This window comes from Miscanthus floridulus, chromosome 2 (assembly GCF_019320115.1).
Source record: "Miscanthus floridulus cultivar M001 chromosome 2, ASM1932011v1, whole genome shotgun sequence".
NCBI classification, from domain to species: Eukaryota; Viridiplantae; Streptophyta; class Magnoliopsida; order Poales; family Poaceae; genus Miscanthus; species Miscanthus floridulus.
In genome coordinates this window covers 34,372,264-34,399,028 of record NC_089581.1, presented here as the reverse complement: position 1 = coordinate 34,399,028, position 26,765 = coordinate 34,372,264, and the positions used below count along the sequence as shown (strand labels likewise).

At 47.2% G+C, this 26,765-nt stretch overlaps 1 protein-coding gene across 2 annotated transcripts; it reads left to right on the top strand.

Annotated features, from left to right (window-relative positions):
- LOC136521618 (calcineurin-binding protein 1) lies at positions 1–25,733 on the top strand. Of its 2 annotated transcripts, none has more exons than XM_066515380.1 (21): positions 1–230; positions 336–410; positions 3,926–4,045; positions 4,115–4,155; positions 4,775–4,986; positions 5,137–7,073; positions 13,386–13,610; positions 14,074–14,221; positions 14,346–14,462; positions 14,678–14,877; positions 14,982–15,217; positions 15,314–15,524; positions 15,611–15,766; positions 15,894–16,051; positions 16,133–16,325; positions 23,108–23,493; positions 23,727–23,907; positions 23,991–24,220; positions 24,295–24,940; positions 25,033–25,099; positions 25,205–25,733. In XM_066515380.1, exons 1-21 carry the CDS (start codon positions 228–230, stop codon positions 25,426–25,428), a joined length of 5,766 nt encoding a protein of 1,921 aa, XP_066371477.1. In that variant the 5' UTR covers positions 1–227; the 3' UTR covers positions 25,429–25,733. The 2 variants fall into 2 exon arrangements, with proteins under 2 accessions (XP_066371477.1, XP_066371469.1); XM_066515372.1 differs by having other exon boundaries at positions 2–230; positions 25,033–25,117.
- The last annotated feature ends 1,032 nt before the right edge of the window (positions 25,734–26,765 follow it).

Genomic DNA, 26,765 nt, shown 5'->3' with positions numbered 1-26,765 from the left:
TCTCGAAGATGGGCGCGGTTCCGTCCCGCGCTCGCCGTTCGGCGCGCGGTTCCCGTCCGAACGTTCGGACGGGATGATTTCCGGTTAGGTCCGGCACGAACACAAAAGCCCGGTGGTAATTCCGTAATTATTTGGGAGAAACGGTTTTCCAGCGGCGAGCACTCCCCGCTGCTGGAGCCCTCGTCGCCGGCGATCCTCCCGCGGCTCTGTCCGCTGCGCCGCCGACCATGGTGAGCCACACTTTCACACTCCGTCCCCGCACACCTCCTGCTCCTTGTTCGAATTTGTCGCTGCTTTTCGTCTTACCCCTTTCTCTCTCGCGCGCTCTCTCGCAGTTCTCCATCGCGGCCATCAACGAGAGCGACTCCGGCGGCCAATGGGAGCCGCTCGCGCCCACCAAAGAAGCTCAGGTAGGTATCCTCCTCCTCCCTTCTCTCTTATCGCTCCGAACTTGCCATCACCCGAAAATTTTAGTGGTTTGTTTCTTCAGCTTCTGGGTGGGGATGAGTTAGGGCTTCTGATTTTGTGGAAAGCAATGTGTTGGGTCAATCGTGTTTCATCTGACGGAACTGTTTCGTTATTGCCCTGTCAAGCCACCGTTGAGAGATCATGAGCTGTGCAGTACAATCGTCCTGTTATTTGGTGTACTGCTGGATAAAATCCAGAAGATCTCAGCACTAAAATCCACATTTAAGCTGGCATGGCAGTTCCATGTGCATTGTTTGCCACTCTACCTGCTGACTTTTCCACCTAGGCACAACATCAAGAACAACGCCGCTCATCTATCAGTACTGCATGTTGGACCAACACTGGTGATTTTGGATATTGAACTGTATAGTTCTTAGTTCTTACTAATCGTTTGAAATGCAGTTTTGGTAGACGTAGTCACGTAGGTGGGCGCAGAGGTGGTTAGGTCTTTAAGATTTAAGATGCTATTCTTTATGATGAGTTCTATTGTGAGTGAAATGCAGATAAATGTATGGTAGTGTGGTCAGGATTTGTTTTCATAAAAACACTCGCTGCACGCTTAGGTCTGTTTTGCAAGGCATATGTTAGTATAAAAGGTGATGCTGCCAGAGATATCCATGCATCAAAAGTAAATTAGTGGTTGTGACGAAGAACTTTTGAGCTGGGAAGGTCTAAGAAGTTTGAGCGGGATATGACACTGCACACAAACACAGTGTCCATGGCCAATTTCTTATCAGGGGCGGATGCAGAGTTTAAGTTAGGGGGGGGGGGGGGGGGGGGGTCATCTCTCTTCTTCTTCCTCCAGCCCCTTCTTCTTATTTCTCTCCCTCTTCTTCCCTTACTCTTTTCACTTCCCTCTCTCTTCATTCCATGGAGTCCAGTGGGGCAGGGGGGCTTGAGCACCCCCAGCACCCACACTGGATCTGCCCCTGCTTATATCTCTGCCCTGCTGTGTATCCTTAAAATTGGTATTTTAATATATATAGATTTTGAATGAGCCAACTATGAATGTAGGAGCCTTGTGATTTAGACATTTATACCAAGTGCTACTTTTCTCTATGTGGAAGGAGATACATGCGTGGAAACACTGTTTTGTGCAAGCCTTGAGTTTCACACAGACTATCACAGATGAGAGGGGTATCTGAAGGATATATCATGTGCTTGCATTGAACAAAACAGTTCTGATTGGGAACCTCAGATCTCTTAGGAACATGTATTCCAATCTGACTAAATTGTGCTCGCAGTGCACAAAACAGTTCTTGTTGGGAACCTCAGATCTCTTTGGAACAAATGTATTCCGATCTGACTAAAATTGTGCTTGCAGTGGACAAAACAGTTCTTGTTGGGAACCTCAGATCTCTTAGGAACAAATGTGCTCAGATCTGACTAAAATTGTGCTTGTAGTGAACAAAAAACTCTTGTTGGGAACATCAGATCTCTTATGAACAAATGTACTACTAATTTCTATGTTCATAAATCTTAACTTCTGTAAAATCAATTGATCTCATGTGACTATTGTTATTTTAGGGGGGATTATTGGTGGAAAATAGGAACTCATAGTTTAATTAGGTGAGCAGTTTGTTACTAACCTTGGGGATTTGAGAAGATAAGCCATCACTCCATTAGTGGAGAGTTATATAGACACTCATATGGGCCATATGGGCCAGTAGTAGACGGGCTTTCACTTAACACCCTCCTTCAAACTCAAGGCGGAAGTGGAGGATCTGAAGCATTGAGTTTGAGCAAGTGAAGCCGATGTTGCTCTCTAGTTTGCGCTTTAGCGAAGTCAGCCAATTTCAGCTCGGATGGCACATACTGAAGAGCAATGGTATGCTGATTACAATGAGACTGAGTAAAGAAAGCATCGACACCAATATGCTTGGTAAGTTCATGCTTCACAGGATCATTGACAATATGTATAGCTCCTGTATTATCGCATAGAAGAGGTGTGGCAGCATCACAAGAAATCCCAAAATCAGCCAACAGCCATCGAATGACAGAGACAAAGCACTCAAACCAAGCACGAGGAGCCTGTTTAAGACCATATAAGGCCCGACGAAGACGACAAACATAACCTGGAGGGGCATTAACACCTGGGGGTGGTTGCATATAAACTTCTTCATTTAAATCACCATGAAGAAAGGCATTCTTAACATCCATCTGAGGGATTGTCCAAGAAGAAGAAGCAGCCACTGCAATTAAAGTACAAACAGTAGTCATATGAGCAACAGGTGCAAATGTCTCATCATAATCTCTGCCTTGAGTTTGCTGAAAACCTCTGGCAACTAGACGAGCCTTATATCTCTCAATAGAACCATCTGACTTGGTTTTAATTTTGAAGACCCACTTGGATGTAATAGGCACAACATGCGATGGTAATGGAACAAGATCCCGAGTGCTTGTACGATCAAGTGCAGCAAGTTCCTCACACATAGCAAGTTGCCATTCTGGAATGCTAGAGGCCTCTTGATAAGTGGTTGGCTCTTCCACAACAGCATTGACACGAGGAAAACCATACTTGTCAGCAGGCCCAATAGTAGCACGATCTCGTAGATTATATCTCGGACCACCCTGTGATTCATCAGAAAAAAACACATGACTCATCAGTATTAACAGAAGTATCAACATCGGGAGGATCAGGACTGGCCGAGGAAGTGGGTGTGGGGACTCGGGGACGACGAGTGTAGTATTTGAGGACAGGTGGTTGACAAGATGGAGGTTCAGGAAGATCTAATGGTGGAGGATCGACACTGGAAGGTGGAGGGTCGACATGAGTAGGTGAAAGAGTTTCAGGAGGAGGAGACACAAGAGTGTTGGGTGGGCTGGAAGACACGGGTGGTGTAGGAGTGGCAACATCACTGAGTATAGGTGGAAGACAAATAAAAGATGTTTCACTTAACACAGTTGTCTGGTTAACAAAAATTTACTTTTTCTGGTGTTTTCTGGGGATTGGAATCTGAACTTGTGGTCTTTGATTTCCAAAACATGATATGCACTCTGCCCTTGATTTTGTTAGTGCTTTTGAAGAATGGAGCATTTCAATTTTCTTTGAATGCAGGCTGGGTGGGGTAGGGATATACCCATAGCAGCACCTAACCACAGCAGCGATAATGTTGAGCACCTTTCTGTAGCTTTTGTCTATATCAATTATTGGGAGTACCTATCACATGAGAAGAGAATCCATGTATATATTGTTGTTGTTGAGTGATTTTTTTGACACATCAGTTCTTTTTTCATGAATTTGTTGGATGATGTATTGATCTGTTGGGTGCAAGTTATTAATGGTTATTTCTAGATAAGTGTAGGTTGATATAAGAAAATGCTGTGTAGCGAGTAGCATCTGATTTGTATATTCTGATAATTCTTTTCTTGTGGCAAGAGTGAGTTCAGTGTCAAACACTCTAAATACTTGTCTCAATGTCATTGTGTTACTGAGATTTCCTTTTGGTGCTGTCAGGAATTTGCGCTCTCTCAGAAGTACCACGAGGGACTCCTCAAGTTGCAACAAAAAGACTATGCAAAAGCTCGTGAACTTCTCGAGGATGTTTTGAAGGACCCACTAATATCAAACGTTCAGGCAATGTCACCTTTTTTATATATGTTGTTTTATTATCAAATCCATAACAGCGATTAGTTTACTCAACAGGTTGATAACATTGGCAGTGATCAGCATTTGCTGCAGCTAAGGTGTTCTTCTCTCATATCTTTTTTATTCATGGTAAAGATGTATCTAGTTGGTTGTTGGCTTAAATGCTGGGCATAGTACTGATGTAACATACAAAATGGAAGACCATCCACAAAACAATTTAATTGCATAAAACTCTGGTGCCTCTAAATTTTATGGTACCGGATATTCTAGCCTTCTTGCTATAAGTGACTTCGGAAGATCAATTTTGCCCTGTAACTGATCATAATTTGAATATCTATGTCCTAGGTGCACAAACTGCACTAATACAAATGCAAAATAAGGCAATGTTGTACTATTATACAAGAAAGAAACTGCTTATTTTGTGCCTATTTCCTCATGAATTTCTGATGATTTTGGTATGATATTTTTAGGGTGTTTTTCCTCTTTTTTTGTTTGTTTGAAAATATATCCCTTTTCCTTGTAGTTATTGACCTATGGTTCCATATATGTCATAACAGCATCATAAGCTTACTGTGCCTGTAATAATAATGCTTTAATTCTATTGTTCAAATACATATAATTACTCACTTGGCTGGTGTCGGCTGTTGAGTAAGATATATATCATACATAACATTAACTTCTACTGATAAAATGCTGACACTTTTTTCATCTGCACAGGTTTTTGACATTGAAAAACCTTGCATCTGTTTTCCTTCAACAAGGTCCGGAGTTCTATGATAATGCTCTTCATTGTTACCTACAAGCTGTAGAGCTTGATTCAAATGATTCAGTTGTCTGGAATCATCTGGGAACGCTTTCTTGTTCAATGGGTTTGCTGAGCGTATCAAGATGGGCATTTGAGCAAGGGCTTGTATGCAGCCCAAACAACTGTATGATACTCTTTTTTACTCATTATTATAGATTTATAGTTGAAATTCAGTTCATCTATCGCACTTGTGATACCTATTTTGGTTTCTTCGGGAGCTCTCTGCACTGGGTACGCCCTTTTTTTATACAATTATTACTTATGCCTTTTATAGGGAACTGCATGGAGAAATTGTTGGAGGTGCTTATAGCAATAAGTGATGAAGTCGCATGCCTTTCTGTAGCAAATTTAATACTTAAGAGTTGGCCATCACATCATCGTGCTTTACATGTGAAGAAGACCATTGAATGTGCTGAACCGGTACCTTTTGCACCTCGGGGTATTGACATACTTGAACCCAAGCATGCAAAACTCATCTTTTCCAATAAAAGAAAATCTGTAGATGATGAAATCTGTCAAGAAATAGGGACAAAGAAGAGTAAACAGAGTGCTACATTGCAATTGAATGAAGCAAAATGGTTGGCCCTTTTAGACGGTATCCTAAGCTTCATAAGTGCAAACAACGAGAAGGCTGGTGAATATAATTGCACAAATACTGTTGATAGGTGTTCAGTCAGCGAGAGTAGTGACAAGGGGCTTGCTTATAACATGATTGATGTTGTCATATCTACAGATACAATCAAAAGTGTGGAATCTGCTGGTGGAAATGGAAATGATTCACACCATGACGGTGAGATTCTACCATTTCATGATTGCAAAACTCCAGTTAAAGAGAAAGATGTTAATTCTGATAGGGAACATCCTCATGAAAGACGGAGCACACGCCTTGAGAGGCTGCGAAGTCGCAAATCTGGAAAAGATGAAAATGGATCTGATGGTAAAGATATATCACATGCTATGACCCAGTTTCTTGAATCATTTATTCTAAAAGGACCAAGTCCTGTAGAAAAGGCTGATTTTTCTGGAAATGCCGATGCTTTAAATCCTGATACTCTCAACTATACATCCGATGAGGAGGCAAATGATTTTAAGCAATTTCTATGCAAGATATCCAAAAATTTTGGCCCTCATCACATTGGTTGTATGTTACTTGAGGAGATGTCTCATCTCAAAGTGCCATTCCAAGATTATTTTGTCGAGTTCATTGAACTGGACAAACTTACTAGAGGCTGGGCTGAAGACAGATCTGCACTGTGCAATTTATTTCTAGCTGAACTGTACTATGATCGTGCTTTGTGTTCTGGAAGCCCATCAACATCTTCTGAGCTGTCTGATTCATCTTACCATCTTTGTAAGATCATTGAATCAGTAGCTCTGGAACTGCCATTCGACACATCTGTTGGAGAAATACATTCCACCAACTTGGATATGGGAAGTAGTAGGGCAGGTGAATCTTCAAGTGATGTAAATGAGAGAGGTCATGAAAAATCTGACAAATCTGGTCACGTTGATGTGCTTAGTGATCAAAAGTCCAAACATGATTCTTCTTCAAACATGAATTGTGCGTTCTGGATTCGCTTCTTCTGGCTTAGTGGTTGCCTGTCCCTTTCATCAGACTGCAAAGAGAAAGCTTATAAGGAGTTCAATATTGCCCTGTCAATACTAAAAAATAGCAATGAAACCAAAAGCTATGGAGAGGTCATTCTTCTACCTCACACCAAGCTTGTAAAATCACTGACAACTGATAGGATTCTTCGTGAAATTAACTTGATCAGGCTTGAATCACTCCTTTGGAATAATGACGAGAATATCAACAAAATAACTCATACAGAGTTCATGCAATTGCTACCTCCACTTTTGCTTTCCACCAAAGATGCCTATGTTGGATATGCGTATGGTCCACAAAGAGAAAGTGAGAATGTTATTTCACTTGAGTTGTCTGCCTTGGATGTCTTAATATCTGCATGTGAAAAAGCAAAACCAATGAACATCCAGGTATATCTTGACTCCCATCGAAGAAAAATTCAAGTTCTAACTGTGGCAGCTGGCATGGTTGGATCTGTTACACCCCTGAAAGCAAAAGGTTCAAGCGACGTGGACTTTGTGGAAGCAATGAACAGGAACCGGCTAGAAAATGTTGTGGAAGCAGTCAAAGATGTGTCTCGAAATGCCAGTAAAGCAAAAGACATAATTGATCAATGTGATAATTCTGTGAGTTGGATATTCCTTTTTTCTCAGATCCTCCATCGCCCTCTTAACTCTTTTTATTCTTGGCACAATAGGTATCGAGTATCACTATTGTGTTAATTCATAAGTATATCAGTATTAGTGTGCCCCATGCAAAAATGTATTATATATGAGTATAGAATGAGATTGAAACTTCTTTTTTGCGGTTGATTAGTATTTTCCGTGGATGTGACAAAGTCAAGACTTTAAAACTTTGGCACATTTAGCAACTTTTGTATCTTTGACCACTCATATATTTATGAACATCTAGATTGGCCTTGGTAAAAAGAGTTCTTTTAGAATCTATTCTTAGTTAATCTTTAGTGTTTGTAAACATATTATGGTAAATACTAGTGGTTGAACGAACCTGTGATATGGATTGGCTAGCTAACTGAACGATAACAAAGAGGTGAGGCGAATTCGCCCTCTCGAGGAGGCTCTGAACTGCCGATTAAGTGGTATATGTTAGGAGAGAATGAACTCTATCCATTCGGTAGGCTTTAGCCCAAACATGTACATGGGCATATATGCATAGAAGCCCTTACACAAAGAGGAAAGTACACAGACACATATACATCTATATCTAACCCCCCCTCAAACTTAGGGTGGATCACGAAAACTGAGTTTGGAGAGAAAGAAACGATGTTGAGCTCTTGTCTCAGCCTTTGTGAAGAAGTCAGCTAACTGAAGCTCTGAAGGCACATAGCGAAGAGTAATGATATCATCCTGCACTTGTGCCCGAGTGTAAGACGCATCAACACCGATATGCTTGGTGAGGTCATGCTTCACCGGATCACGAGCTATGCTGATAGCACCGGTACTGTCAGACAACAGAGGAGTTGGCACAGAAACTGAAACACCAAAATCCTCAAGTAGCCAGCGCAGCCAAGTAACCTCTGCTGTCGCAAGAGCCATAGCTCGCAACTCAGCCTCTGCACTCGAACGAGAAACCGTAGTCTGCTTCTTAGTCTTCCAAGCAATGAGAGAACCACCGAGAAAAACACAATAGGCTGAAAGAGAACGGCGATCAGAAGAGTCGCTAGCCCAAGTAGCATCGGAGTAGGCTTGGAGTTGAAAAGAGCTAGAGCGCGGGAAGAACATACGGCGAGTAATGGTCCCACGAAGGTAACACAAGACACGAAGAAGATGACTATAGTGGAGGTGAGTGGGAGCGGAAACAAACTGACTAAGAATATGCACAGCATATGAAATGTCACGACGAGTCACACCCAAATAGACAAGACACCCAACAATATGACGATATCGAGTGGGATCAGTGAGAGGTTCACCATCAGTTGTGCGAAGATGAAGATTAAGCTCTATGGGAGTCTCAACAGTGCGATGATCAGTGAGGGAAGAACGATCAAGAAGATCTTGAATGTACTTTTCTTGGGACAGATAAATGCCATCAGAGGTGGAAGGGACCTCAATCCCAAGAAAGTAACGAAGAGGGCCAAGATCGGACATGAGAAACTGCTCACTGAGACGTGCCTTCACAAATGCAATATACTCAGAATCATCACCAGTGATGATCATATCATCAACATAAAGAAGAAGAAGAGTGCGGCCACGAGATGAATTATGAACAAACAAGGCAGGGTCATGAGCACTCGGAGAAAAACCAACAGCCGCGATCACAGAGGAAAAGCGCTGAAACCAAGCGTGAGGAGCTTGTTTCAGACCATAAAGAGAGTGTCGAAGACGACAAACGATGCCATCAGGAACAAGATACCCAGTAGGTGGTCGCATGTAGACCTCATGGAGTTCACCATTAAGAAAGGCATTTTTGACATCAAGTTGAGAGATGGACCAGGCACGAACAGAGGCCACAGCAAGGAGAGTGCGAATAGTGGTCTGTGCGCCACAGGAGCAAAGGTCTCGTCATAGTCGCGACCATGCTCCTGTTGAAAACCACGAGCAACAAGACAAGCCTTATAACGCTCGAGAGAGCCATCGGAGCGAGTCTTATCTTATAAACCCACTTACACGTGATGGGACGAGCATGAGAAGGAAGAGGAACAAGATCCCAAGTGCCAGTGCGCTCTAGAGCAGCAATCTCCTCAGCCATGGCATGTTGCCATTCTGGATGACAAATGGCATCATGGTATGTGGTCGGCTCAGAAAGAACGGTGCCAGCAAAACCATACTGGTCTGTAGGCTTCAGCGACCCCTGATCACGAAGATCATAACGAGAGGATGACTGAGAGGAAATATCCGCAACCGAAGATGTCTCAACCGGAGGTGAAACATCAGGAGACGACTCAACAAGAGGCGGGGGATTCTAGAGGCGACGACTGTAGGTGTGAATCACAGGGGGTTTGGAATCATAAATGGACCTAAAAGGAACATGTGAAGGCGGCTTAGAAGGCAGCGAAGGAGAGGGTGCAAGAGGAGATGGTGGAGGAGGAAGAAACACAGTGGAGAAAGGTGTATCAGGAAAAATCAAGAAGGAAAGAGGCTCAACAACGGCCTGGGAAGAAACATCAGAGGTAAGCCGAGGATAGAATGGACGAGACTCGTCAAAAGTAACGTCCCGAGAAATCCGCATACGACGAGCAACAGGGTCCCAACAACGATATCCCTTGTGTTCAGCACTATAGCCCAGGAAAACACACTCAACAGACTGAGATGTCAGCTTAGTGCATTCACGAGGAGCAAGAAGGACATAGCAAAGACAACCAAAAAGGCGAAGACTGGAGTAATCTGGTGGCTTGCCACAGAGGCGCTCATATGGGATTCCGCCTTGAAGAGCAGATGAAGGCTGAATGTTAGTTAAATAAGTGGCAGTAGATATCGCATCGGCCCAGAAATGAGGTGGAACAGAGGAAGCAATCATAAGGGCACGAGCAATTTCAAGAAGGTGGCGATGCTTACGCTCAGCAGCACCATTCTGAGCGTGCGCACCGGGACAAGGAAACTGAGAAAGAATGCCCTGCTCAGAAAGAAATTGGCGAAAAGCGCCCGAGAGATACTCCCCAGCAGAGTCAGCACGAAAAACACGAATAGGAGCGTCAAATTGAGTACGAATCATCTGAGCAAATATCTTATATATGGATAACACCTCATTACGATGTTTCATGAAATACACCCATGTGAAGCGAGAGAAATCATCGATAGATATGACATAATATTGATGACCCCCTTTTGAAACGAAGGGTGCGGGACCCCATACATCAGAATGAACAAGGTCAAAGGGACGCTGTGACACTGACCCACTAGAGGGATATGGAAGTTGGGGCTGTTTGCCAAGCTTACAACCCTGACACTGATCTAAAGAAACATCACCAGAGACATTTCCCAAAAGGCCACGACGGACAAGAGTAGATAACCGGGAACCACATAAATGTCCCAATCGATGATGCCACTGAGCAAAAGATGAAGAAGCTGATGCAGGAGAAGCAGAGCCCACAAGACTGGTAGAGGCAGCGGAAGGAAGACGAAGCCAGTCAAGTTCCCAAAGACGCTGAGAATCACGGCGACGAGGGCTAGTACCAACCAGGAGACCTGTGCTAAGATCCTGGACACGACAAGAGTCATAATAAAAAATAACACGACAACCATGATCAGTGAGCTGGCCAGTGGAAATAAGTTGCATGGTCAAATTAGGGACATATGAAACAGTAGGAACGTGAAAAGAGGATGACAAAAGAGTGCCATGTCCAAGAACAGGGATAGGTGAGCCGTCGGCGGTCTGAACAGTGATAGAAGTAGAAAGAGGACGAATGGAAGAAAGACTGGTACAATCAGAGGTCATGTGAAAAGAAGCACCAGAATCAAGAATCCATGGCAAAGTACCTGAAGTGAACGGTGGTTCCCCAGTGGAAGACTGTGAGGCAGCAGCAGAAACCGAAGGTGCATAGACTGGGGTGACAGAACCAGCAGCTCCAGCAGGCACAGAGGGAGCTAGCCGACGAAGCAACATGAGTATCTCCTGTGTCTCAGAACCAGCCAAGCTACTCGAAGAGGGTCCAGCAGTAGAACGATCAGAACCCTGTGAGGAACGACCACCTCGGCGTGAATGAGCCTTCTCCTTCCTCTTCTTCTTATAACAATAATCTTCAACATGTCCATCTTTTTCACAGTAATTGCAGTGAAGTCCACCAGTACTACCACTCCCAGAGGACACCGCTGACAAAGGTGCTGTAGGGAGGGGTGTAGGATGTCTAGAAGTTGTCATGGATGGAGGTGCAGAGCGAACAGCCAGCACTGACGAGGCAGCTGACTGCAGCAAGCCAGCAGAACGAAGACGGATCTCTTCATTCCGAACAGCAGCAAGAGCATCCATCAGGGACACACAGGGTTCACGAGCTAGTAACTGAGCACGAAAAGGCTCAAACTCAGCACGAAGACGAGTCAGAAAATCGTAGGTGCGCCGAAGCTCAAGGTGGCTCTGTTGCTTCCTGTAGGACTCACAAGTGGCAGGGGACAGCTGAGGACTCAGAGTGTCAAGCTCACGCCACACACTAGAGAGCTGGTTAAAGAACTCCTCAATTGTAGCATCACCCTGTTGCAACAACTGCTCTTGGCGTAAAGCCGCAATGTATGTGGACTGACCAGAGGGCTCATAACGCTGGCGAAGAAAAGCCCACATCTGAGAAGCATAGTCAAGCTCTACAATATCGGCAGTCAAATGTTCCTCCATGCTAGCAGTTAGAACAGCACCTGCACGAGCATCCTCATCCAACCAAGTCCGATATGCTGCAAACTGAGACATGTAGGAGGCCATATCATCATTATATTCATCACGCAATTTCTTCTTATCATCATCTGAAGTTGCAGGAGGAAAGACAACAGGAGGAGTGGGTAAAGGTGGACACAGCAGTTCACCAGTGAGAAAATCCCAAAGCCGTAGACCACGCATATGCCAACGCATGCGAGAAACCCAAACACGATAATTAGTGCCATTGAAAATCACTGGACATCGTGGAATCTGACCCCCACTAGACTGAGAATGCAGACCAGCAACCGGTTGAGGATCTGAACTTGAAGCCATCCTAGTTCAGAGTGCAAAGAGACAACCAAACCAAATGCAAAAAAAAAAAAAACAGAGCTCTCCTCTGCTCCAAGTCGCCCCTCCCTTGCTGAGGACCGTGCCTGGCTTCCCCGAGCGAAGCAGAGCAGGGGCGAAATCAACCAGAGGGCCACGCCCCGCGTGGGGAGGGGCAGCAGGCGGCAGCCAGGGGAGTTGCGGCGTCCACCGGAGGCCGCGGCCAGGCGGCAGCAGGCCGGAGCGAGCGCACGCGCACGCGCGGCCGCCCGACGGCTGAGGCTGGCGCACGCGCGGCCGCGCCCGACGGCTGCGGCTGGGCAGCACCAGCAGCCGCGGGCCGCGACGGACGGGTGCGACGGCTCGGAAGAGAAGCAGCAGCCGCGGGTCGCGACAGCGTGCGGATGGATGCGGTGGCGCGCGGACGAGCGCGCGAACGAGCGCGGCGGCGCATGGGAGGAGCAGAGCAGGGGCACTCGCCGGCGGCAACGATGCCGGTGACGCCTACAACGGCAGCGAGGTAAACCTAGACACCGGCTCTGGATACCATGTTAGGAGAGAATGAACTCTATCCATTCGGTGGGCTTCAGCCCAAACATGTACATGGGCATATATGCATAGAAGCCCTTACACAAAGATGAAAGTACACAGACACATATACATCTATATCTAACAGTTTATACGATAATTCTTTCCTTGCCTTCATTGAAAACTCCGTGCTCTTTATAATGCGCTGAACAAACTGGAAACAGAAACAAGAGTCCAAACCAAATGACTAACAAACTAAGGAAGGCAATGGATAACTTGGATTGGATCAGGCCGTGGCTTCTGCTGTCATGTCTGGTGCCATGTGCACCTGCTCCTCCGTGCTCTTTATATGCCTTCCCCACAAAAGCATCCACCACAACCTGTATCTTGGAGACCGTGCAAATTAAGCAAAAGGAAACTGTCTTACATTTTTTACTGGATGGAGTAGACTGCTGATGGGGTAAAAACACAAAGATATATACACTTGCTTATTCCATGTAATTGGTTAAACTGCATTGTCTTGTAGAAAAGATCGAACCAACATAATCAGTATCCAGGAAATCTTTTTTTTTATGTTTTTTGAGTAATATCTATTCTCCATGTCTCTGCTCGTGCTTTCATCTTGTGAGAATTGCTCCATGACATTGCCATGTTCTAATTAAAGGCATCACCTGAAATTCCATATATTGCTACTCCACCTGTATCAGTTTTCTTCACTATATCAGTTTCTCTAACACTGTTACCAGAGTCATAGATTGATTTACATAATTACATATCTTCAGGATGGGCAAGATGGCTGGAGCTCACTAGTTTCTATCGTTGGTGATATTCAATCATTGCTCCTGACAATCATGTGTGCTGCTGTCAAGATAATCCTATTGAGAAAACTCTCATGCTCTGGAACCTCCTATCAGGTTGACCAGTTGGAAAGTTCCTGTCTCATAGATGCAGCAATTGCATTTTGCAAGCTCCAGCACCTTGATCCTACAATATCCATCAAAACTCAGGTATGTTCCAATGCCACCTTCACATTGGGCAAAGTTACAGAGCTCTTTTTTTTTTCTCAAACTTGCAGGAGAGCTATGCATCTTTATATTATAGAGAGAAAAAAGGGAAAACAATCCCATACAAAGCAACCTTTACCTCACCTAGGAGATAAGAGAAGGTTGCAGCAAAGCACAAAATTAATCACCTAATATACATGTAAATAACGACCCGACCTTAGTAAAACACTCACAAAATTAGACTTTGTACTGCAATATTTGTTGCAACAAAACCATAACCTTAAGATAGCACTCTCAAATAATAATCCAGTGATATCACTCTCGTACAACAAATTTTGTATCATGAGGCTAATTATGGGTTGAAGATTACATAGTTTGAATCTTAAAATTTCTGCTCCTTATATAAAGAAATGGAGGGAGTATTGCTTTTCCTATTGAACATTCAATCATTCATTCACCAATGCAGGTTGACTTAATCGTCGCAGTCCATGATTTGCTTGCTGAGTATGGGCTCTGTTGTGCTGGAAGGGACGGTGAAGGGGAGGAAGGGACGTTCCTCAAGTTCGCAATCAAACATCTCATGGCTCTAGATGTGAAACTAAAATCTCAACTTAGTATGTTTTTCTTACCGAACTCTTGTTTGAGAATTTTTTTCTTACCAAAATGTGTCATGATAGACATGCTTTATGTTTCCTTGCCAATTAATAGCATTTGTTGGGTTTTTTCTGTCTTGTTTAGATTCAAATGGGATGGAAGAAGATGCAGTTCCAAAAGACGTCAGAGAAGAAGACAGTATGGCCGATGAACCATCGGTTAGTGACAGTAAGCAGAACTCTGATGATGAGGAAGAATCGGGTAAAACTGGATTTGCACGGACCATTTTAATAATATACAGCTGTTTTGTATTTATCTTGTGGTGAAAATAATGTGTAACTTGAGATAATACTGTCTTGCTATATCTCTTATGAATTATCATATTGTTAATTCTTGGTTTTGCAGTGAAAGTACAGCAATGAACTCTATAGCGTTTAATTTTTATCTACTCTCTGATAAATGTCCTGTTCATGCAGAATTGGATGAGATACAGTCATGTCTTGATAGTGCCTTGGACCAGGCTTTTTTCTGCCTGTATGGTTTGAAGATCAACCCGGATTCTTGCAGTGAAGACGATCTTGCAGTACATAAAAATACTAGCCGTGGTGATTATCAAACCAAAGAACAGTGTGCTGATGTGTTTCAATATGTCCTGCCATATGCAAAAGCTCTATCTGTGAGTAATTTCTAATAAACCTTTGTGTTTCCTACTTTCAGTAGCTATTGACTCCAAGCATCAACTATATTGTCTAACTTGTCCATTCTTAATTTGTGTTTTAGAAAACTGGCTTGGTTAAATTAAGGAGAGTGCTGCGGGCTATACGTAAACACTTTCCGCAGCCACCCTATGACTTATTTGTCAACAACCCTATTGATAATTTCTTGGATGGACCTGACTCATGTGAAAAAATACTCTCTGAAATTTGTGAAAGCAATGAATCTAGGGAAGCTATCCTGAATGTACTGTTCCCAGGTGAAAGGGGCTACGAAGCATTCAAAAAGCTCTCCACTGTCAGGTTGGCTTGTGTGTTACACCTAGAACCCCTTCTCTATGATTTGACACAAAACTATTGGTATGTATACCTAACTACATGTTCCATTGTTTGGTGCAGCTCTGAGCCTTACTCAGATGTTTATGAAAACTTATATTATTACATAGCTCAAGCTGAAGATATTAGCGCCACCGACAAGCATGCAGGTTTTGTTTTGAAAAAGGAAGGAGAAGAATTCGTTGAACAGAGTGCCAATATTTTCAAGTATGATTTGTTGTACAATCCATTGCGGTTTGAAAGCTGGCAGAAGCTTTCCAATCTTTATGACGAGGTGGTATCTTTTTACCTCTACCAATTAATTGGATCTGTTTTCTTATATCAATCAATTCTGTAGCATAACCAGTGTTTTTATGACAGGAAGTTGATCTGTTGCTGAATGATGGTAGTAAACATATAAGCATCTTGGATTGGCGAACAAACACAGATTTAATCAGAAGGGTTGAGATGGGTCGTCGACATAGTCGACGCTGCTTATTGATGAGTTCACTACTGGCCAAAACTGCTCCTGACCAGGTGAATTACTCTAGTCTTCTATGTATCATGCATTCATGCTGCCTTTTCCTGCCAATGAATTAGTTACCTTTCATTATTCTTGAAATTGCTTATTGATTGGATGGCATCTAAACTCATTCTCATCCAGAGTGAAGCACATGAACTATTGGCTCTGGTGTACTATGATAGCCTCCAAAATGTGGTACCTTTTTATGATCAAAGAGCTACTTTGCCAGTGAAGGATTCATCATGGGAGACATTTTGTAAAAATTCTATGAAGCACTTTGAGAAGGCTTTTGAAATCAAGTAATCATACACTCCTAATCTGTTTTCATGTTGTTTGTTGTTTTTCAGACATGGGATGATATCATACTTCTTTACTTGTAGGGAGCAGTGGCTTCATGCGTTTTACCTTGGGAAACTGTGTGAGAAACTGGGGCATTCCTTTTCTAAGGCATTTTCATACTACAACAAAGCCATGATGCTGAATCCAACTGCAGTCGACCCTGTTTACAGGATTCATGCATCACGCTTGAAGTTACTTTACACTCAAGGGAAACAGAATCTTGAAGCTATACAGGTTTGTCTAGATGTATCTGACCAGTTTTTTTAGAGTTATTTTTCCTTGAAAAATTAATACTGAAGCGAGCTACTTCATTGAGTGGTTTTCAGTCTACTCTTGTTTAATGAATTGTTTCACTACCAAAGCCTTGAGGACTTATAACCAAATGGGCTGAATTGTCTATGCCAATCTAGAAACTTTATCTGGTTCTTGTGATTGATTCTCACTAAAAAAGTCTAGCTTGAAGCATTGGGTGAGGTGACCTGAGTAACATCCATATCCTAGCTCCTAGCCATGATTTGTTTTTTTTTACCCGAAAAAACAGCAGGGGAAGCCCCCACTGTTAGGATTTTATTAAAGCAAAAAGAACCAACTGTACAACAGAAACAGAACAAAAAACAGCAACAAAGAAGGAAACAGGTAGCCTGAGGCAGGCTGGGCCAAATTATGTACAATGCTCTAACCATGATTTGTGATTCCATAGGAATCAGGTTGTTGCTGTGGCCTACTGCCCACAATTGACCTGGCCTGGCTTTTCGTGAACTTGGCATGTTATATTATGGCAGAGAAGAAGGAAAATATGTCAATCACTTGCCTTCTCTTCTTCCTTGACAGTGAAAGATGCAGTGTGAGATTTCTTTTTTCAAAAAATGCCTTGAGTTTAACGATAGCTGTCAGTATGGGCATGTGTTGGTGCCATTGTAAAAATATAACTCAGCTTTGGTTAAACTTTCATAGGATATTTGTGTTGCAATACCTTTTTTTAGCCTACTCGGAGAGCCACAGTTCTGCATCATTTAATTATGGTGATGACTGATGACCACATCAAAACGCATCAGATCGCAAAGGAGATATCTGTTTTTTTCAACTCATTAAAAATGAAAGTAATTGTGAATCGTAAAGGGGGGTCATGGCTCATGTCAGCCTACGTGAAGTTGTGCCCTTGGTGGTAACTCCAGCGCCACTCTTTTTCATCTTGTTTATAGATTATGACTATTGCTTTGAGGTTTTCTGATAGGATTACGGATCCTACCGCGTAGATCACGGAGTCTGTAGGGATGAGAGGGAGGTGGAGCAGGCTGGGAACCTCGCTGCCGGCGGCTGGACGCCGTGGTGGAGGATGGGCGGCTGTGGCTGTAGCCCTAACGCTCGCGTAGCTACAGTAACGGCGGCACCGTTCACGCGTGAACAGTAGAGGCGGCTAGGGTTTCTCCCGGCTCCCTGAGGAAGCCGGAAACAATAATATGTTTCTGCTTAATTTCCCAAATAGAGTCTTACAAATATTTATATGTCTCTCTAATAGCGATAGTTATAAAATAACCCTCTAGAAATACTATAATCGCGACAATTATATGGGCCATAGCCCTTTGATGGCCGGCTCCCCTCCTAGCCCCTAGCTGGGCTGCGACGGCGGTAGGGGATGCCGGTCATAACATCTCTCCCCGCCTGCAAAAACAGCTCGTCCTCGAGCTGGAAATCGGGGTGCTCGGCGCGAAAATCCTCGAGGGACTCCCACGTTGCATCATCTGCTGGTAGACCGCGCCACTTGATCAAGATCTTCCAAACACCCCGGCGCTGCTGAGCGCGCAGGGCGCGTTCCGGACCTGGCAGGACCCGGCCATCCAAAGCCGGTGGCAGGACGCCGGCGGCGGTGGGGGGATCGCCGCGGTGCTGCTTCAGGAGGCCCACATGGAAAACATCGTGGATGCGGGCGTCATCGGGCAGCTGGAGGCGGTAGGCGACGCAACCGATGCGCTCAAGCACGCGAAACGGTCCCACCCAGCGCGGCCCCAACTTGCGCTTGGAGCGAGGGTCGAGGGACTGCTGTGTGGTGCGGTGAAGGAGACGCAGCCAGACCCACGACCCCACCTCGAACTCCACATCCCTGTGGTTGGCGTCGTAGTAGCGTTTGGAGAGTTGCTGGGCTTGAAGGAGCCGCTGACGGACCTCAGCGAGCATCTCGTCGCGGCTGCGGAGTATGGCGTCGGCGGCCTCAGTGCGAGCCGTCCCCGGCTTGTACGGCAATATGGGCGGCGGTGGTCGGCCGTAGACGACCTCGAAAGGCGTGGCGCGGAGGGCGGTATGGAAAGAAGTATTGTAGCAATACTCCGCCCACGACAACCAATCCACCCATGCCCGAGGCCGGTCACCTGTAACACAGCGCAAATACATGGCAATCACCTTGTTGACCACCTCCGACTGGCCGTCCGTCTGAGGGTGAAAGGCGGTGCTCATGCGGAGCTTGACGCCCGCCATCTGGAAAAGGTCCCGCCACACGTGGCCGGTGAACACGGGGTCCCGGTCGCTGACGATGGAGAGTGGGAACCCGTGGAGCCGTACAATGCCGTCGAAGAAGGCACGGGCGACCGACGCGGCCGTGTAGGGGTGCCCGAGCGCGATGAAGTGCGCATACTTCGAGAAACGGTCGACGACGGTGAGTATAACTGACTTGCCGGCGACTTTGGGCAGCCCCTCGATGAAGTCGATCGAGATGTCCGCCCAAACTTGGGAGGGCACGTCGAGGGGCTGCAGCAGTCCCGCTGGCTGCAACGCCTCCGTCTTGTTGCACTGGCATGTGGTGCAGGAACGCACCAAGTCTCGCACCAGTGCCCTGTCCCGCGGAATGTAGAACTCAGCACGGAGGCGGTGCAGCGTCTTCTGGGTCCCCTCATGGCCGGGGCATGGGCCAGGAGGACCTGGTGGCGAAGGTCCCCGTGATCCGGCACGAAGATGCGAGGCCCGTGAAGGAGGAGGCCGCTGTCCAGGCGCCACGGCTCCGCGAGCTGCCGAGCTCCCCGGCCTGGAGCTGCAGCAGCAGCCGCTGGCCATCCGGCGCCGCGGCTGTAGCGCGCCTGATGTCGTCGAGGAGGGCAAACGAGGGCCCGGACACAGCCACCGCTGCCCCGAGCGCGTCCGGCGAAGGTACAGTCGCCACCCCCTCGCTGTCGCGGCGTGATAGAGCGTCCGCCACGGTGTTGAGGCGGCCCGGGCGGTATTCCACCGTGAAGTCGAAGCCGAAAAGTTTGCTGATCCATTGGTGCTGTGGTACGGTAGACAAACGCTGATCAAGCAAAAATTTGAGACTGTAATGGTCAGTGCGAACCCGGAAGGGGCGCCCCCACAAATACGGGCGCCAGTGGCGCACAGCTTGCACCAAGCCGATGAGCTCGCGTTCGTAGGCGGCGAGCTTGAGGTGGCGAGCTGCAAATGGCCTGCTGAAGTAGGCGAGGGGTCCCGCGCCCTGGTGGAGGACGGCGCCGAACCCCGCGCCCGATGCATCGCAGTCGACCACGAAAGGTGCGTCGAAATCCGGCATCTGAAGCACGGGCCCCGTCGTCAAGGCGCGCTTGAGCGCCTCGAAAGCCGTCGTCGCGTCGTCGTCCCACACGAACGCGTCCCGCCACAAGAGACGTGTGAGCGGGGCCGCGATGATGCCGAAGTCGCGGATGAACTTCCTGTAGTATCCCGCCAAGCCCAAGAAGCCGCGAAGGCCCCGGGCCGAGCGAGGTAGAGGCCACGCCGCCACCGCGGCGACCTTGTCGGCGTCCATGGCTACACCGCCCTCGGCGATGACATGGCCAAGATAGGTCACGGAGGGCGCCCCAAACGAGCACTTGGAGCGCTTCAAGTGGAGATGGTGCGCCCGCAGGGCGCTGAGGACGATGTTGATGTGCTGCAGATGCTCGGCCCACGATGAGCTGTAGATGAGGATATCATCGAAGAATACGAGCACAAACCTTCGGAGGTAGTCGCGAAGCACATCGTTCATCAGGGCCTGGAAGGTGGCCGGGGCATTAGAAAGGCCGAAAGGCATCACCAGAAACTCGAAGTGGCCGTGGTGAGTGCGGAACGCCGTCTTGGCGATGTCATCGGGGTGCATCCGCACCTGATGATACCCAGAGCGGAGGTCCAGCTTTGTGAAAAAACGAGCTCCATGGAGCTCATCGAGGAGCTCATCGACCACCGGAATCGGGAACTTGTCCTTGGACGTCTTGGCGTTGAGGGCGCGATAGTCAATGCAGAAGCGCCACGACTGGTCCGCCTTGCGCACCAGCAAGACGGGCGCCGAGAAAGGCGAAGTGGTCGGCCTGATGATCCCTTGGGTGAGCATGGCCGCGCACTGCCGCTCCAGCTCGTCCTTCTGTAGCTGGGGATAGCGGTAAGGGCGCACCGCCACCGGCGCGGTGCCCGGTAGCAAGTGGATGCGGTGGTCGTACTCTCGCGCCGGCGGAAGGCCCGCGGGTTCGGTGAAGACGACGGTGTGCTGCTGGAGGAGGACGTCCAGCAGCGGCTGCCGTGGGTCGGAGGCAGCCGCGGCCAGCAGCTGTGCCGAGGGGGCTGGAGAGGGTGCAGCTGCCCTGGCCACCCCCTGCCAGGTGACGCGGCGGCCGTCGCGCCAAAACGACAGGGTGAGGGCCTCGCAGTCCCATAGTATGGGGCCCAAGGTGCGGATGAAGTCGAAGCCGACGATGAAGTCAAATCCGCCCAAGTTGAGGCCGACACACGTGATGGCGAAGTCCTCGTCGTAGATGCGAAGGGGCACGTTGCGCGCGATGCCCTCACAAGGCATGCGGTCGCCATTGGCCACCGTGATCCGCAGGCGCTCCCCACCCGCAGGAACGAGCCCCAGGCGGCGCATGGTCTCCCCCGACACGAAGTTATGGGTGGAGCCCGTGTCGAGGAGGGCCAGGAAGCGTTCGCCCTTGATGACAACGGGCAGCAGCATGGAGTTGGCGGCCCGAATACCTGCAACAGCCTGGAGGGAGACCACAAGGGCGTTAGCGGCGGCCATCTCCGGGCCGGCCAGCTCGCTGGAAGGGGTGTCCTCGGTCGCCTCCCCGGGAGCCTCCACGATGTAGTCGTCGACCTCCAGGTAGAAGAGGCGCTTGCACATGTGCCCGCGTACGTAAGGCTCGTCACAGTTGAAGCACAGCCCCTGGCGACGGCGCTCCTGCTGTTCGGCCGGAGAGAGCCGACGAAAAGTGGGCGCCGCCGGGGTCGGTGTAGGAGCGGCGGCCGCCGGTGTCGGACCCGCGCTCAGCGTCCGCTGCTGCGGAGTCCAGGTCGACCGCAGGGGCGGCCGGGCGACGCGAGGCTGCGGTGCAGGTGGAGGTACGCAATCCTCGAACGCCCGTGCCAAGTACATGGCGGACTGGAGGTTGGGCGGTGCGCGGAGCTGAACCTGCTTGCGGAGCTGGTCCGACAGCCCGCCCACGTACAGCTCCGCCTTTTGGCGAGCGGAGAGGTTGCGGGCGTGGCACAGGATGGCATTGTAACGCTCCGAGTAATCCTGCACGGAAGAACCAAAAGGAAGGCGGGCAAGCTCCGCCAACCGTGTACCCAGAACAGGAGGCCCGAAGCGGAGTGAACTCGCGGAAGCGCTCCCAAGGGGGCATGCCCTCGTCCTGCTCCAGGGCGTAGTACCATGTCTGGGCAGCACCCCGAAGGTGGTAGGACGCAAGCCAGGTGCGCGCGGATGCTAGCGTCTGCTGGCCGCGGAAGAACTGCTCGCACTAGTTCAACCAATTCAGAGGGTCTACCGAGCCGTCGTACGTAGGAAACTCCAATTTGTAGAATTTGGGCCCCGCCTGGGCGCCCGCGAGGGCAGCACCTAGGCCCGGTTCAAGGCCCCCCTGCTGCTGGCCGCCCGAAGAAGAGGGCGCCCCGAAGAACAGCGAGCCGTCCACCCCCCCGAAGAGAGGACCGCCGGCGGAAGGCAGGGTTGAGACCGCTGTCGCCGCGATCGTCGTGGAGGGTGATGGGGTTGTCGACGTGGCCATCGAGTAGAGCGGAGCCGACGCCGTCACGGGCGGCTGCAGCCAATCAGGCAGCGGTGACGGCGAGGCCGGCCATTGCAACAGATGGAGCGGAACTTCGGCCCCCGTCGACGGCATGCCGTAGGGGTAGGATGTCGGTGGCGCAGTGGGGATCGGTGCGGTGGGCACCGGCGGTGGAGGCAGTGGTGGGGCGGGAAACGGCGGTGGTGGAGGCGCCTGGAGCAGGCCGGCCCACGCCGTCTGCATGGAGACCACCGCGTTGGCGATCAGATCAACCTTGGCCCCCAGCGATTCCAACGTCAGGGCCTGGGCAGAGGCAGCGGACGCCTCCGACAACTCCGACGACGCAGCGGGCAGCGGCGAAGTGGTCACCGGAACGGAGGAACTCGGAGGAGCAGTCGTCATCGAACCAGGCAAAGCTGATACCAGGTTGATAGGATTACGGATCCTACCGCGTAGATCACAGAGTCTGTAGGGATGAGAGGGAGGTGGAGCAGGCTAGGAACCTCGCTGCCGGCGGCTGGACGTCGTGGTGGAGGATGGGCGGCTGTGGCTGTAGCCCTAACGCTCGCGTAGCTACAGTAACGGCGGCACCGTTCACGCGTGAACAGTAGAGGCGGCTAGGGTTTCTCCCGGCTCCCTGAGGAAGCCGGAAACAATAATATGTTTCTGCTTAATTTCCCAAATAGAGTCTTACAAATATTTATATGTCTCTCTAATAGCGATAATTATAAAATAACCCTCTAGAAATACTATAATTGCGACAATTATATGGGCCATAGCCCTTTGATGGCCGGCTCCCCTCCTAGCCCCTAGCTGGGCTGCGACGGCTGTAGGGGATGCCGGTCATAACATTTTCCTTAATCATATCAACCCATCTGTTGTTTGATATTTTTTAGCAATGATACCCAGCTCTCCTGCGTGTTTGAGAAAAAAAAATTATACTGTTTCTGTCTTGTATCATTATGATATAGTTCTTTAGCAGATGATTTTTGTTAACTTTGTTGAGTGTTTGCTTTATAGGTTGTTGCTGACTACACATATAACCAGTCAACAAAAGAAAATGTCTTGAGCATGTTGGGGTCAACGACTAATGTTTTGCAGTCTTCTTCTGATGAAACATCTGCTTTAGATACTAAAGAGGAAACTAAGTTTGTTGAGCCTGATATACTGGATAAAGTGTGGCACATCCTTTATGATGATTGTCTGTATGCTCTTGGTACTTGTGTGGAAGGGGAACTCAAGCATTTCCACAAGGCGAGATACAAGCTTGCACAAGGATTGTATAGGAGAGGTGAAGCAGGGGACCTGGAGCGGGCTAAGGAAGAGCTCTCATTCTGTTTCAAATCTTCTCGGTCTTCCTTTACAATAAACATGTGGGAGATTGATGGCACTGTTAGAAAAGGAAGGTAAAGTTCAATTTCTCTGTCTTCTATAATATTTTTTATTGATATATAGAAGTACATTTGATGTTAATCTGTTGTTCTCATAGAAAAAAAAAATCTAAATTCTTTGATGTACAATAACCGATGGTGGGTATTTAGTTCAAACAGTTTTACTATATGTATTCTGGGAGGTCATTCATTTCAGCCTGCAGATAGTATAAGATTAATAACTTTCCTGGAAATTTTGTTGCATCTAGGAGGAAAAATCCAAATGTGGGTGGATCCAGAAAGAATCTGGAGGTCAGTTTGTCAGAAAGTTCACGAAAATTCATCACATGCATCAGGAAGTATATGATACTCTATTTAAACCTGCTGGAGAAGAATAGGGACCTGTGGACTCTTGAGAAGGCTTATACCTATCTGCGAACAGATAAGAGGGTACCTCCCAACTACAGAATAACTATGCCAGGCTATATATTTTATCTGCACATTAAACAACCTTTTTTTCCCTTTTTCTGTAGTTTGCATTGTGTTTGGGTGATATTGTTCCTGCTGGTCTTGGGAAGTACCTTCAAGTTCTAACGGCTGCAATTCATGATCCTGAGATTCGTCGATCTTCTGGTGATGCTTCCGTTGAGCAACTACTTGAGAAAATGTTCACTGTATTCATAGATCATGCAAACATGTGGGCTGATATAAGCACTATACCAGAGGTGAACAGTCCAGAATTATCAGAAACCAATCTTTACAGGTAAATAACTCGATCGTAGTGCCATAAATCGTTCATAAGCTTCATAGTTTTTAAATAGCACTTCTTTGTGGCAGTTATATCCACCAGTACATACATTTGCTCGAAAGCGATGTACGACTAGATGTTCTAGAAGGACTAAACGAGAAGATAAGAAAGAGGTTCAAGACACCGAAATTATCAAATAGCAACTTTGCTAAGATATGCAAGCATGCTTCTCTGGCATGGTGCCGGTGTATTCTCATCAAACTGGCCTCAATCACTCCACTGCCTGAATCCACAGATGCAACCATTCAGCCTGCTCCATTATCCAACGGGCTTCTACTCTATGTTGACTTGCAACCTGATGAGCTTCTTATCTCATCCCCTGATGGGCCTGCTCAATTCAAAGGCCTTGACATGAACTGGTTTGAGACACTTAACAGAATTAAAAACATCCCGGTGAAGCAAACATCCGAAGATAACTTGGAGACTGCTGTTACGTTAATGAAGAGCACTTATAACTTTTATCGGGAGAGCTCTTGTGGAACATTTCCCTCAGGTATCAATCTCTACACAGTAACACCATCGCAGGCGCCTATTGAAGGGCTACCGCAAACCGCTGCTGTAGTTGAGACTCTCGACTTAAGTATTCCAAGAAAGCTCCTTCTGTGGGTATATACCCTGGTTCATGGTCGTTACTCCAATATATCCTCCGTTGTAAAGTATTGTGACGAGATGAAGGTATGATGTGCATTGGTTGTGATGAGAGGTTTGCTCCATGTGACGTTTTCTCCATCCTTATATTCAGATTTCCCCTTTTTTGGTGGTTGCAGTTAAGAAGTAAAAGAGGAACCTCAGCTGCGTCTGCTTCATCACAAGTTGTGCAGCCAGTGTCACACAGTACTGTTTCTTCCCAAGGTTTTTCAGACAGGCCCTGACATCTAGGTGTGCTTAACATAGCTACCCTTTGGGTTTACCCTGATATCTTTGTTTTTTTTCTTGTAGCTGTGTCTAAAGAAAAGAGCTCCCAAGTTGAACCCGCTGAAGCAGCACAAAATCCTTCTGATCTAGCTGCAGCTTGCACTCCTGCACACCAAGAAGTGGGTGGTGCTAGCGCCTCGCAAAGTGCCATTGAGGCCCAGAAAGCCACTGCTGCGGCATCTCAGCTCACTCGCAGTGGTTCATCAAGGGCAATGGAAACTGCACAGGACGGCGGGGAGAGGAAGTAACGAGGCAGAGCTTGATTTGATAGCATATGCTATTACAACGTATGGATGCATATGATCCCTCCTGATGATTCTCAGATAGTCAGATCTTAGCTCTCCGTACGTGACTCCGTGTGCAAATCGCTGCCACGGCCATCTTTTAACAAATCCAGGTCGTATGTATACCCTGGTTTATAATTAGCTTTTTCTAAGTGTATTTGTAGATTATAGAGCTGTGAAGGTTGAGCGATACCTAAGGTGTTACAAATGCCACATGCTAATCCTGATTTTCTGGCTGATGCTAAAAATTTGTGGACTATTTATTAACATAGACTGAACTTTCTCTCATTTGGGCCTAACAAATACGTACAGTAGCAGAGGAAGAGTTTTAGATTCAGTCTTAGCTTTCATGGATTAGCAAGCACTAGATATTATGTACTCAAGTAAATTGCAAGGTAGCCCTGAAAATTTGGTGGACCCTGGGTCTAATCACAGTCCAGTGCGAGTGTGCGACCCTGCATAGATGCAGGATGCGTGGCGCATGTTTGAACAACGAGGTGACGCAGGACCCCACTAAAGGTGGTTCTATGCTGTGGCGGCAGGTGAACCTGCTAATGTCCAGCGATTTGTCTAGATGAATGTATTAATGAAAATCTTTTCCATCTCAAAAAAAAAAAAAATCACACCATTCAGGAAATATCTTGAGCTACCAAGAGCATATCGGCTCCCCTCAGCATCACATCAGTGGTGTGATTTCTACATGCGCCACGCGTTCTGTATGTTGCTAGGGAGAGTGATTAGACCTAGAGTCCACCAAGTTTCCTTTCATGTGACAAGGGACTCATTACCGGCTAGTACAAGCACTAGTTATTTGTAACCAAAATATTCTTGAGACGTGAAGACCTTTTCATGTATGACTACAATTAATTATATATATGTTCTGAAAGGGCTTATAGCTTAGTGGTTGTGACTCCTGAGTAGCATCCCTAACGTCCAGTTCAACCCTTCGTGCATTGCAATGATGGTAATTGGTCTGTGTGAGTGGTAAGTTCCTACTCCCTCCGCTTCAAATTATAAGTTCTTTTGACTTTTTTGGTTCATCCATTTTGCTATATATCTAGGTATCTAGACATATTATTATATCGAGATGCATAACAAAATGGATGTACCAAAAAAGTCAAAACGACTTAATTTGGAACAGAGGGAGTACTTGGGATAGTGACACCTTGGGTAGTGACGAGGCACTAAAGCAGGTAGCTATGGCTACCGCCTTTGGTTATAATGTGATACTATAGAGTTTGTACCGTTAAGATTTGAGGGGTTCTCTCAGTCGGTTGAACGCCAAGATTTCTTCTCCCAAA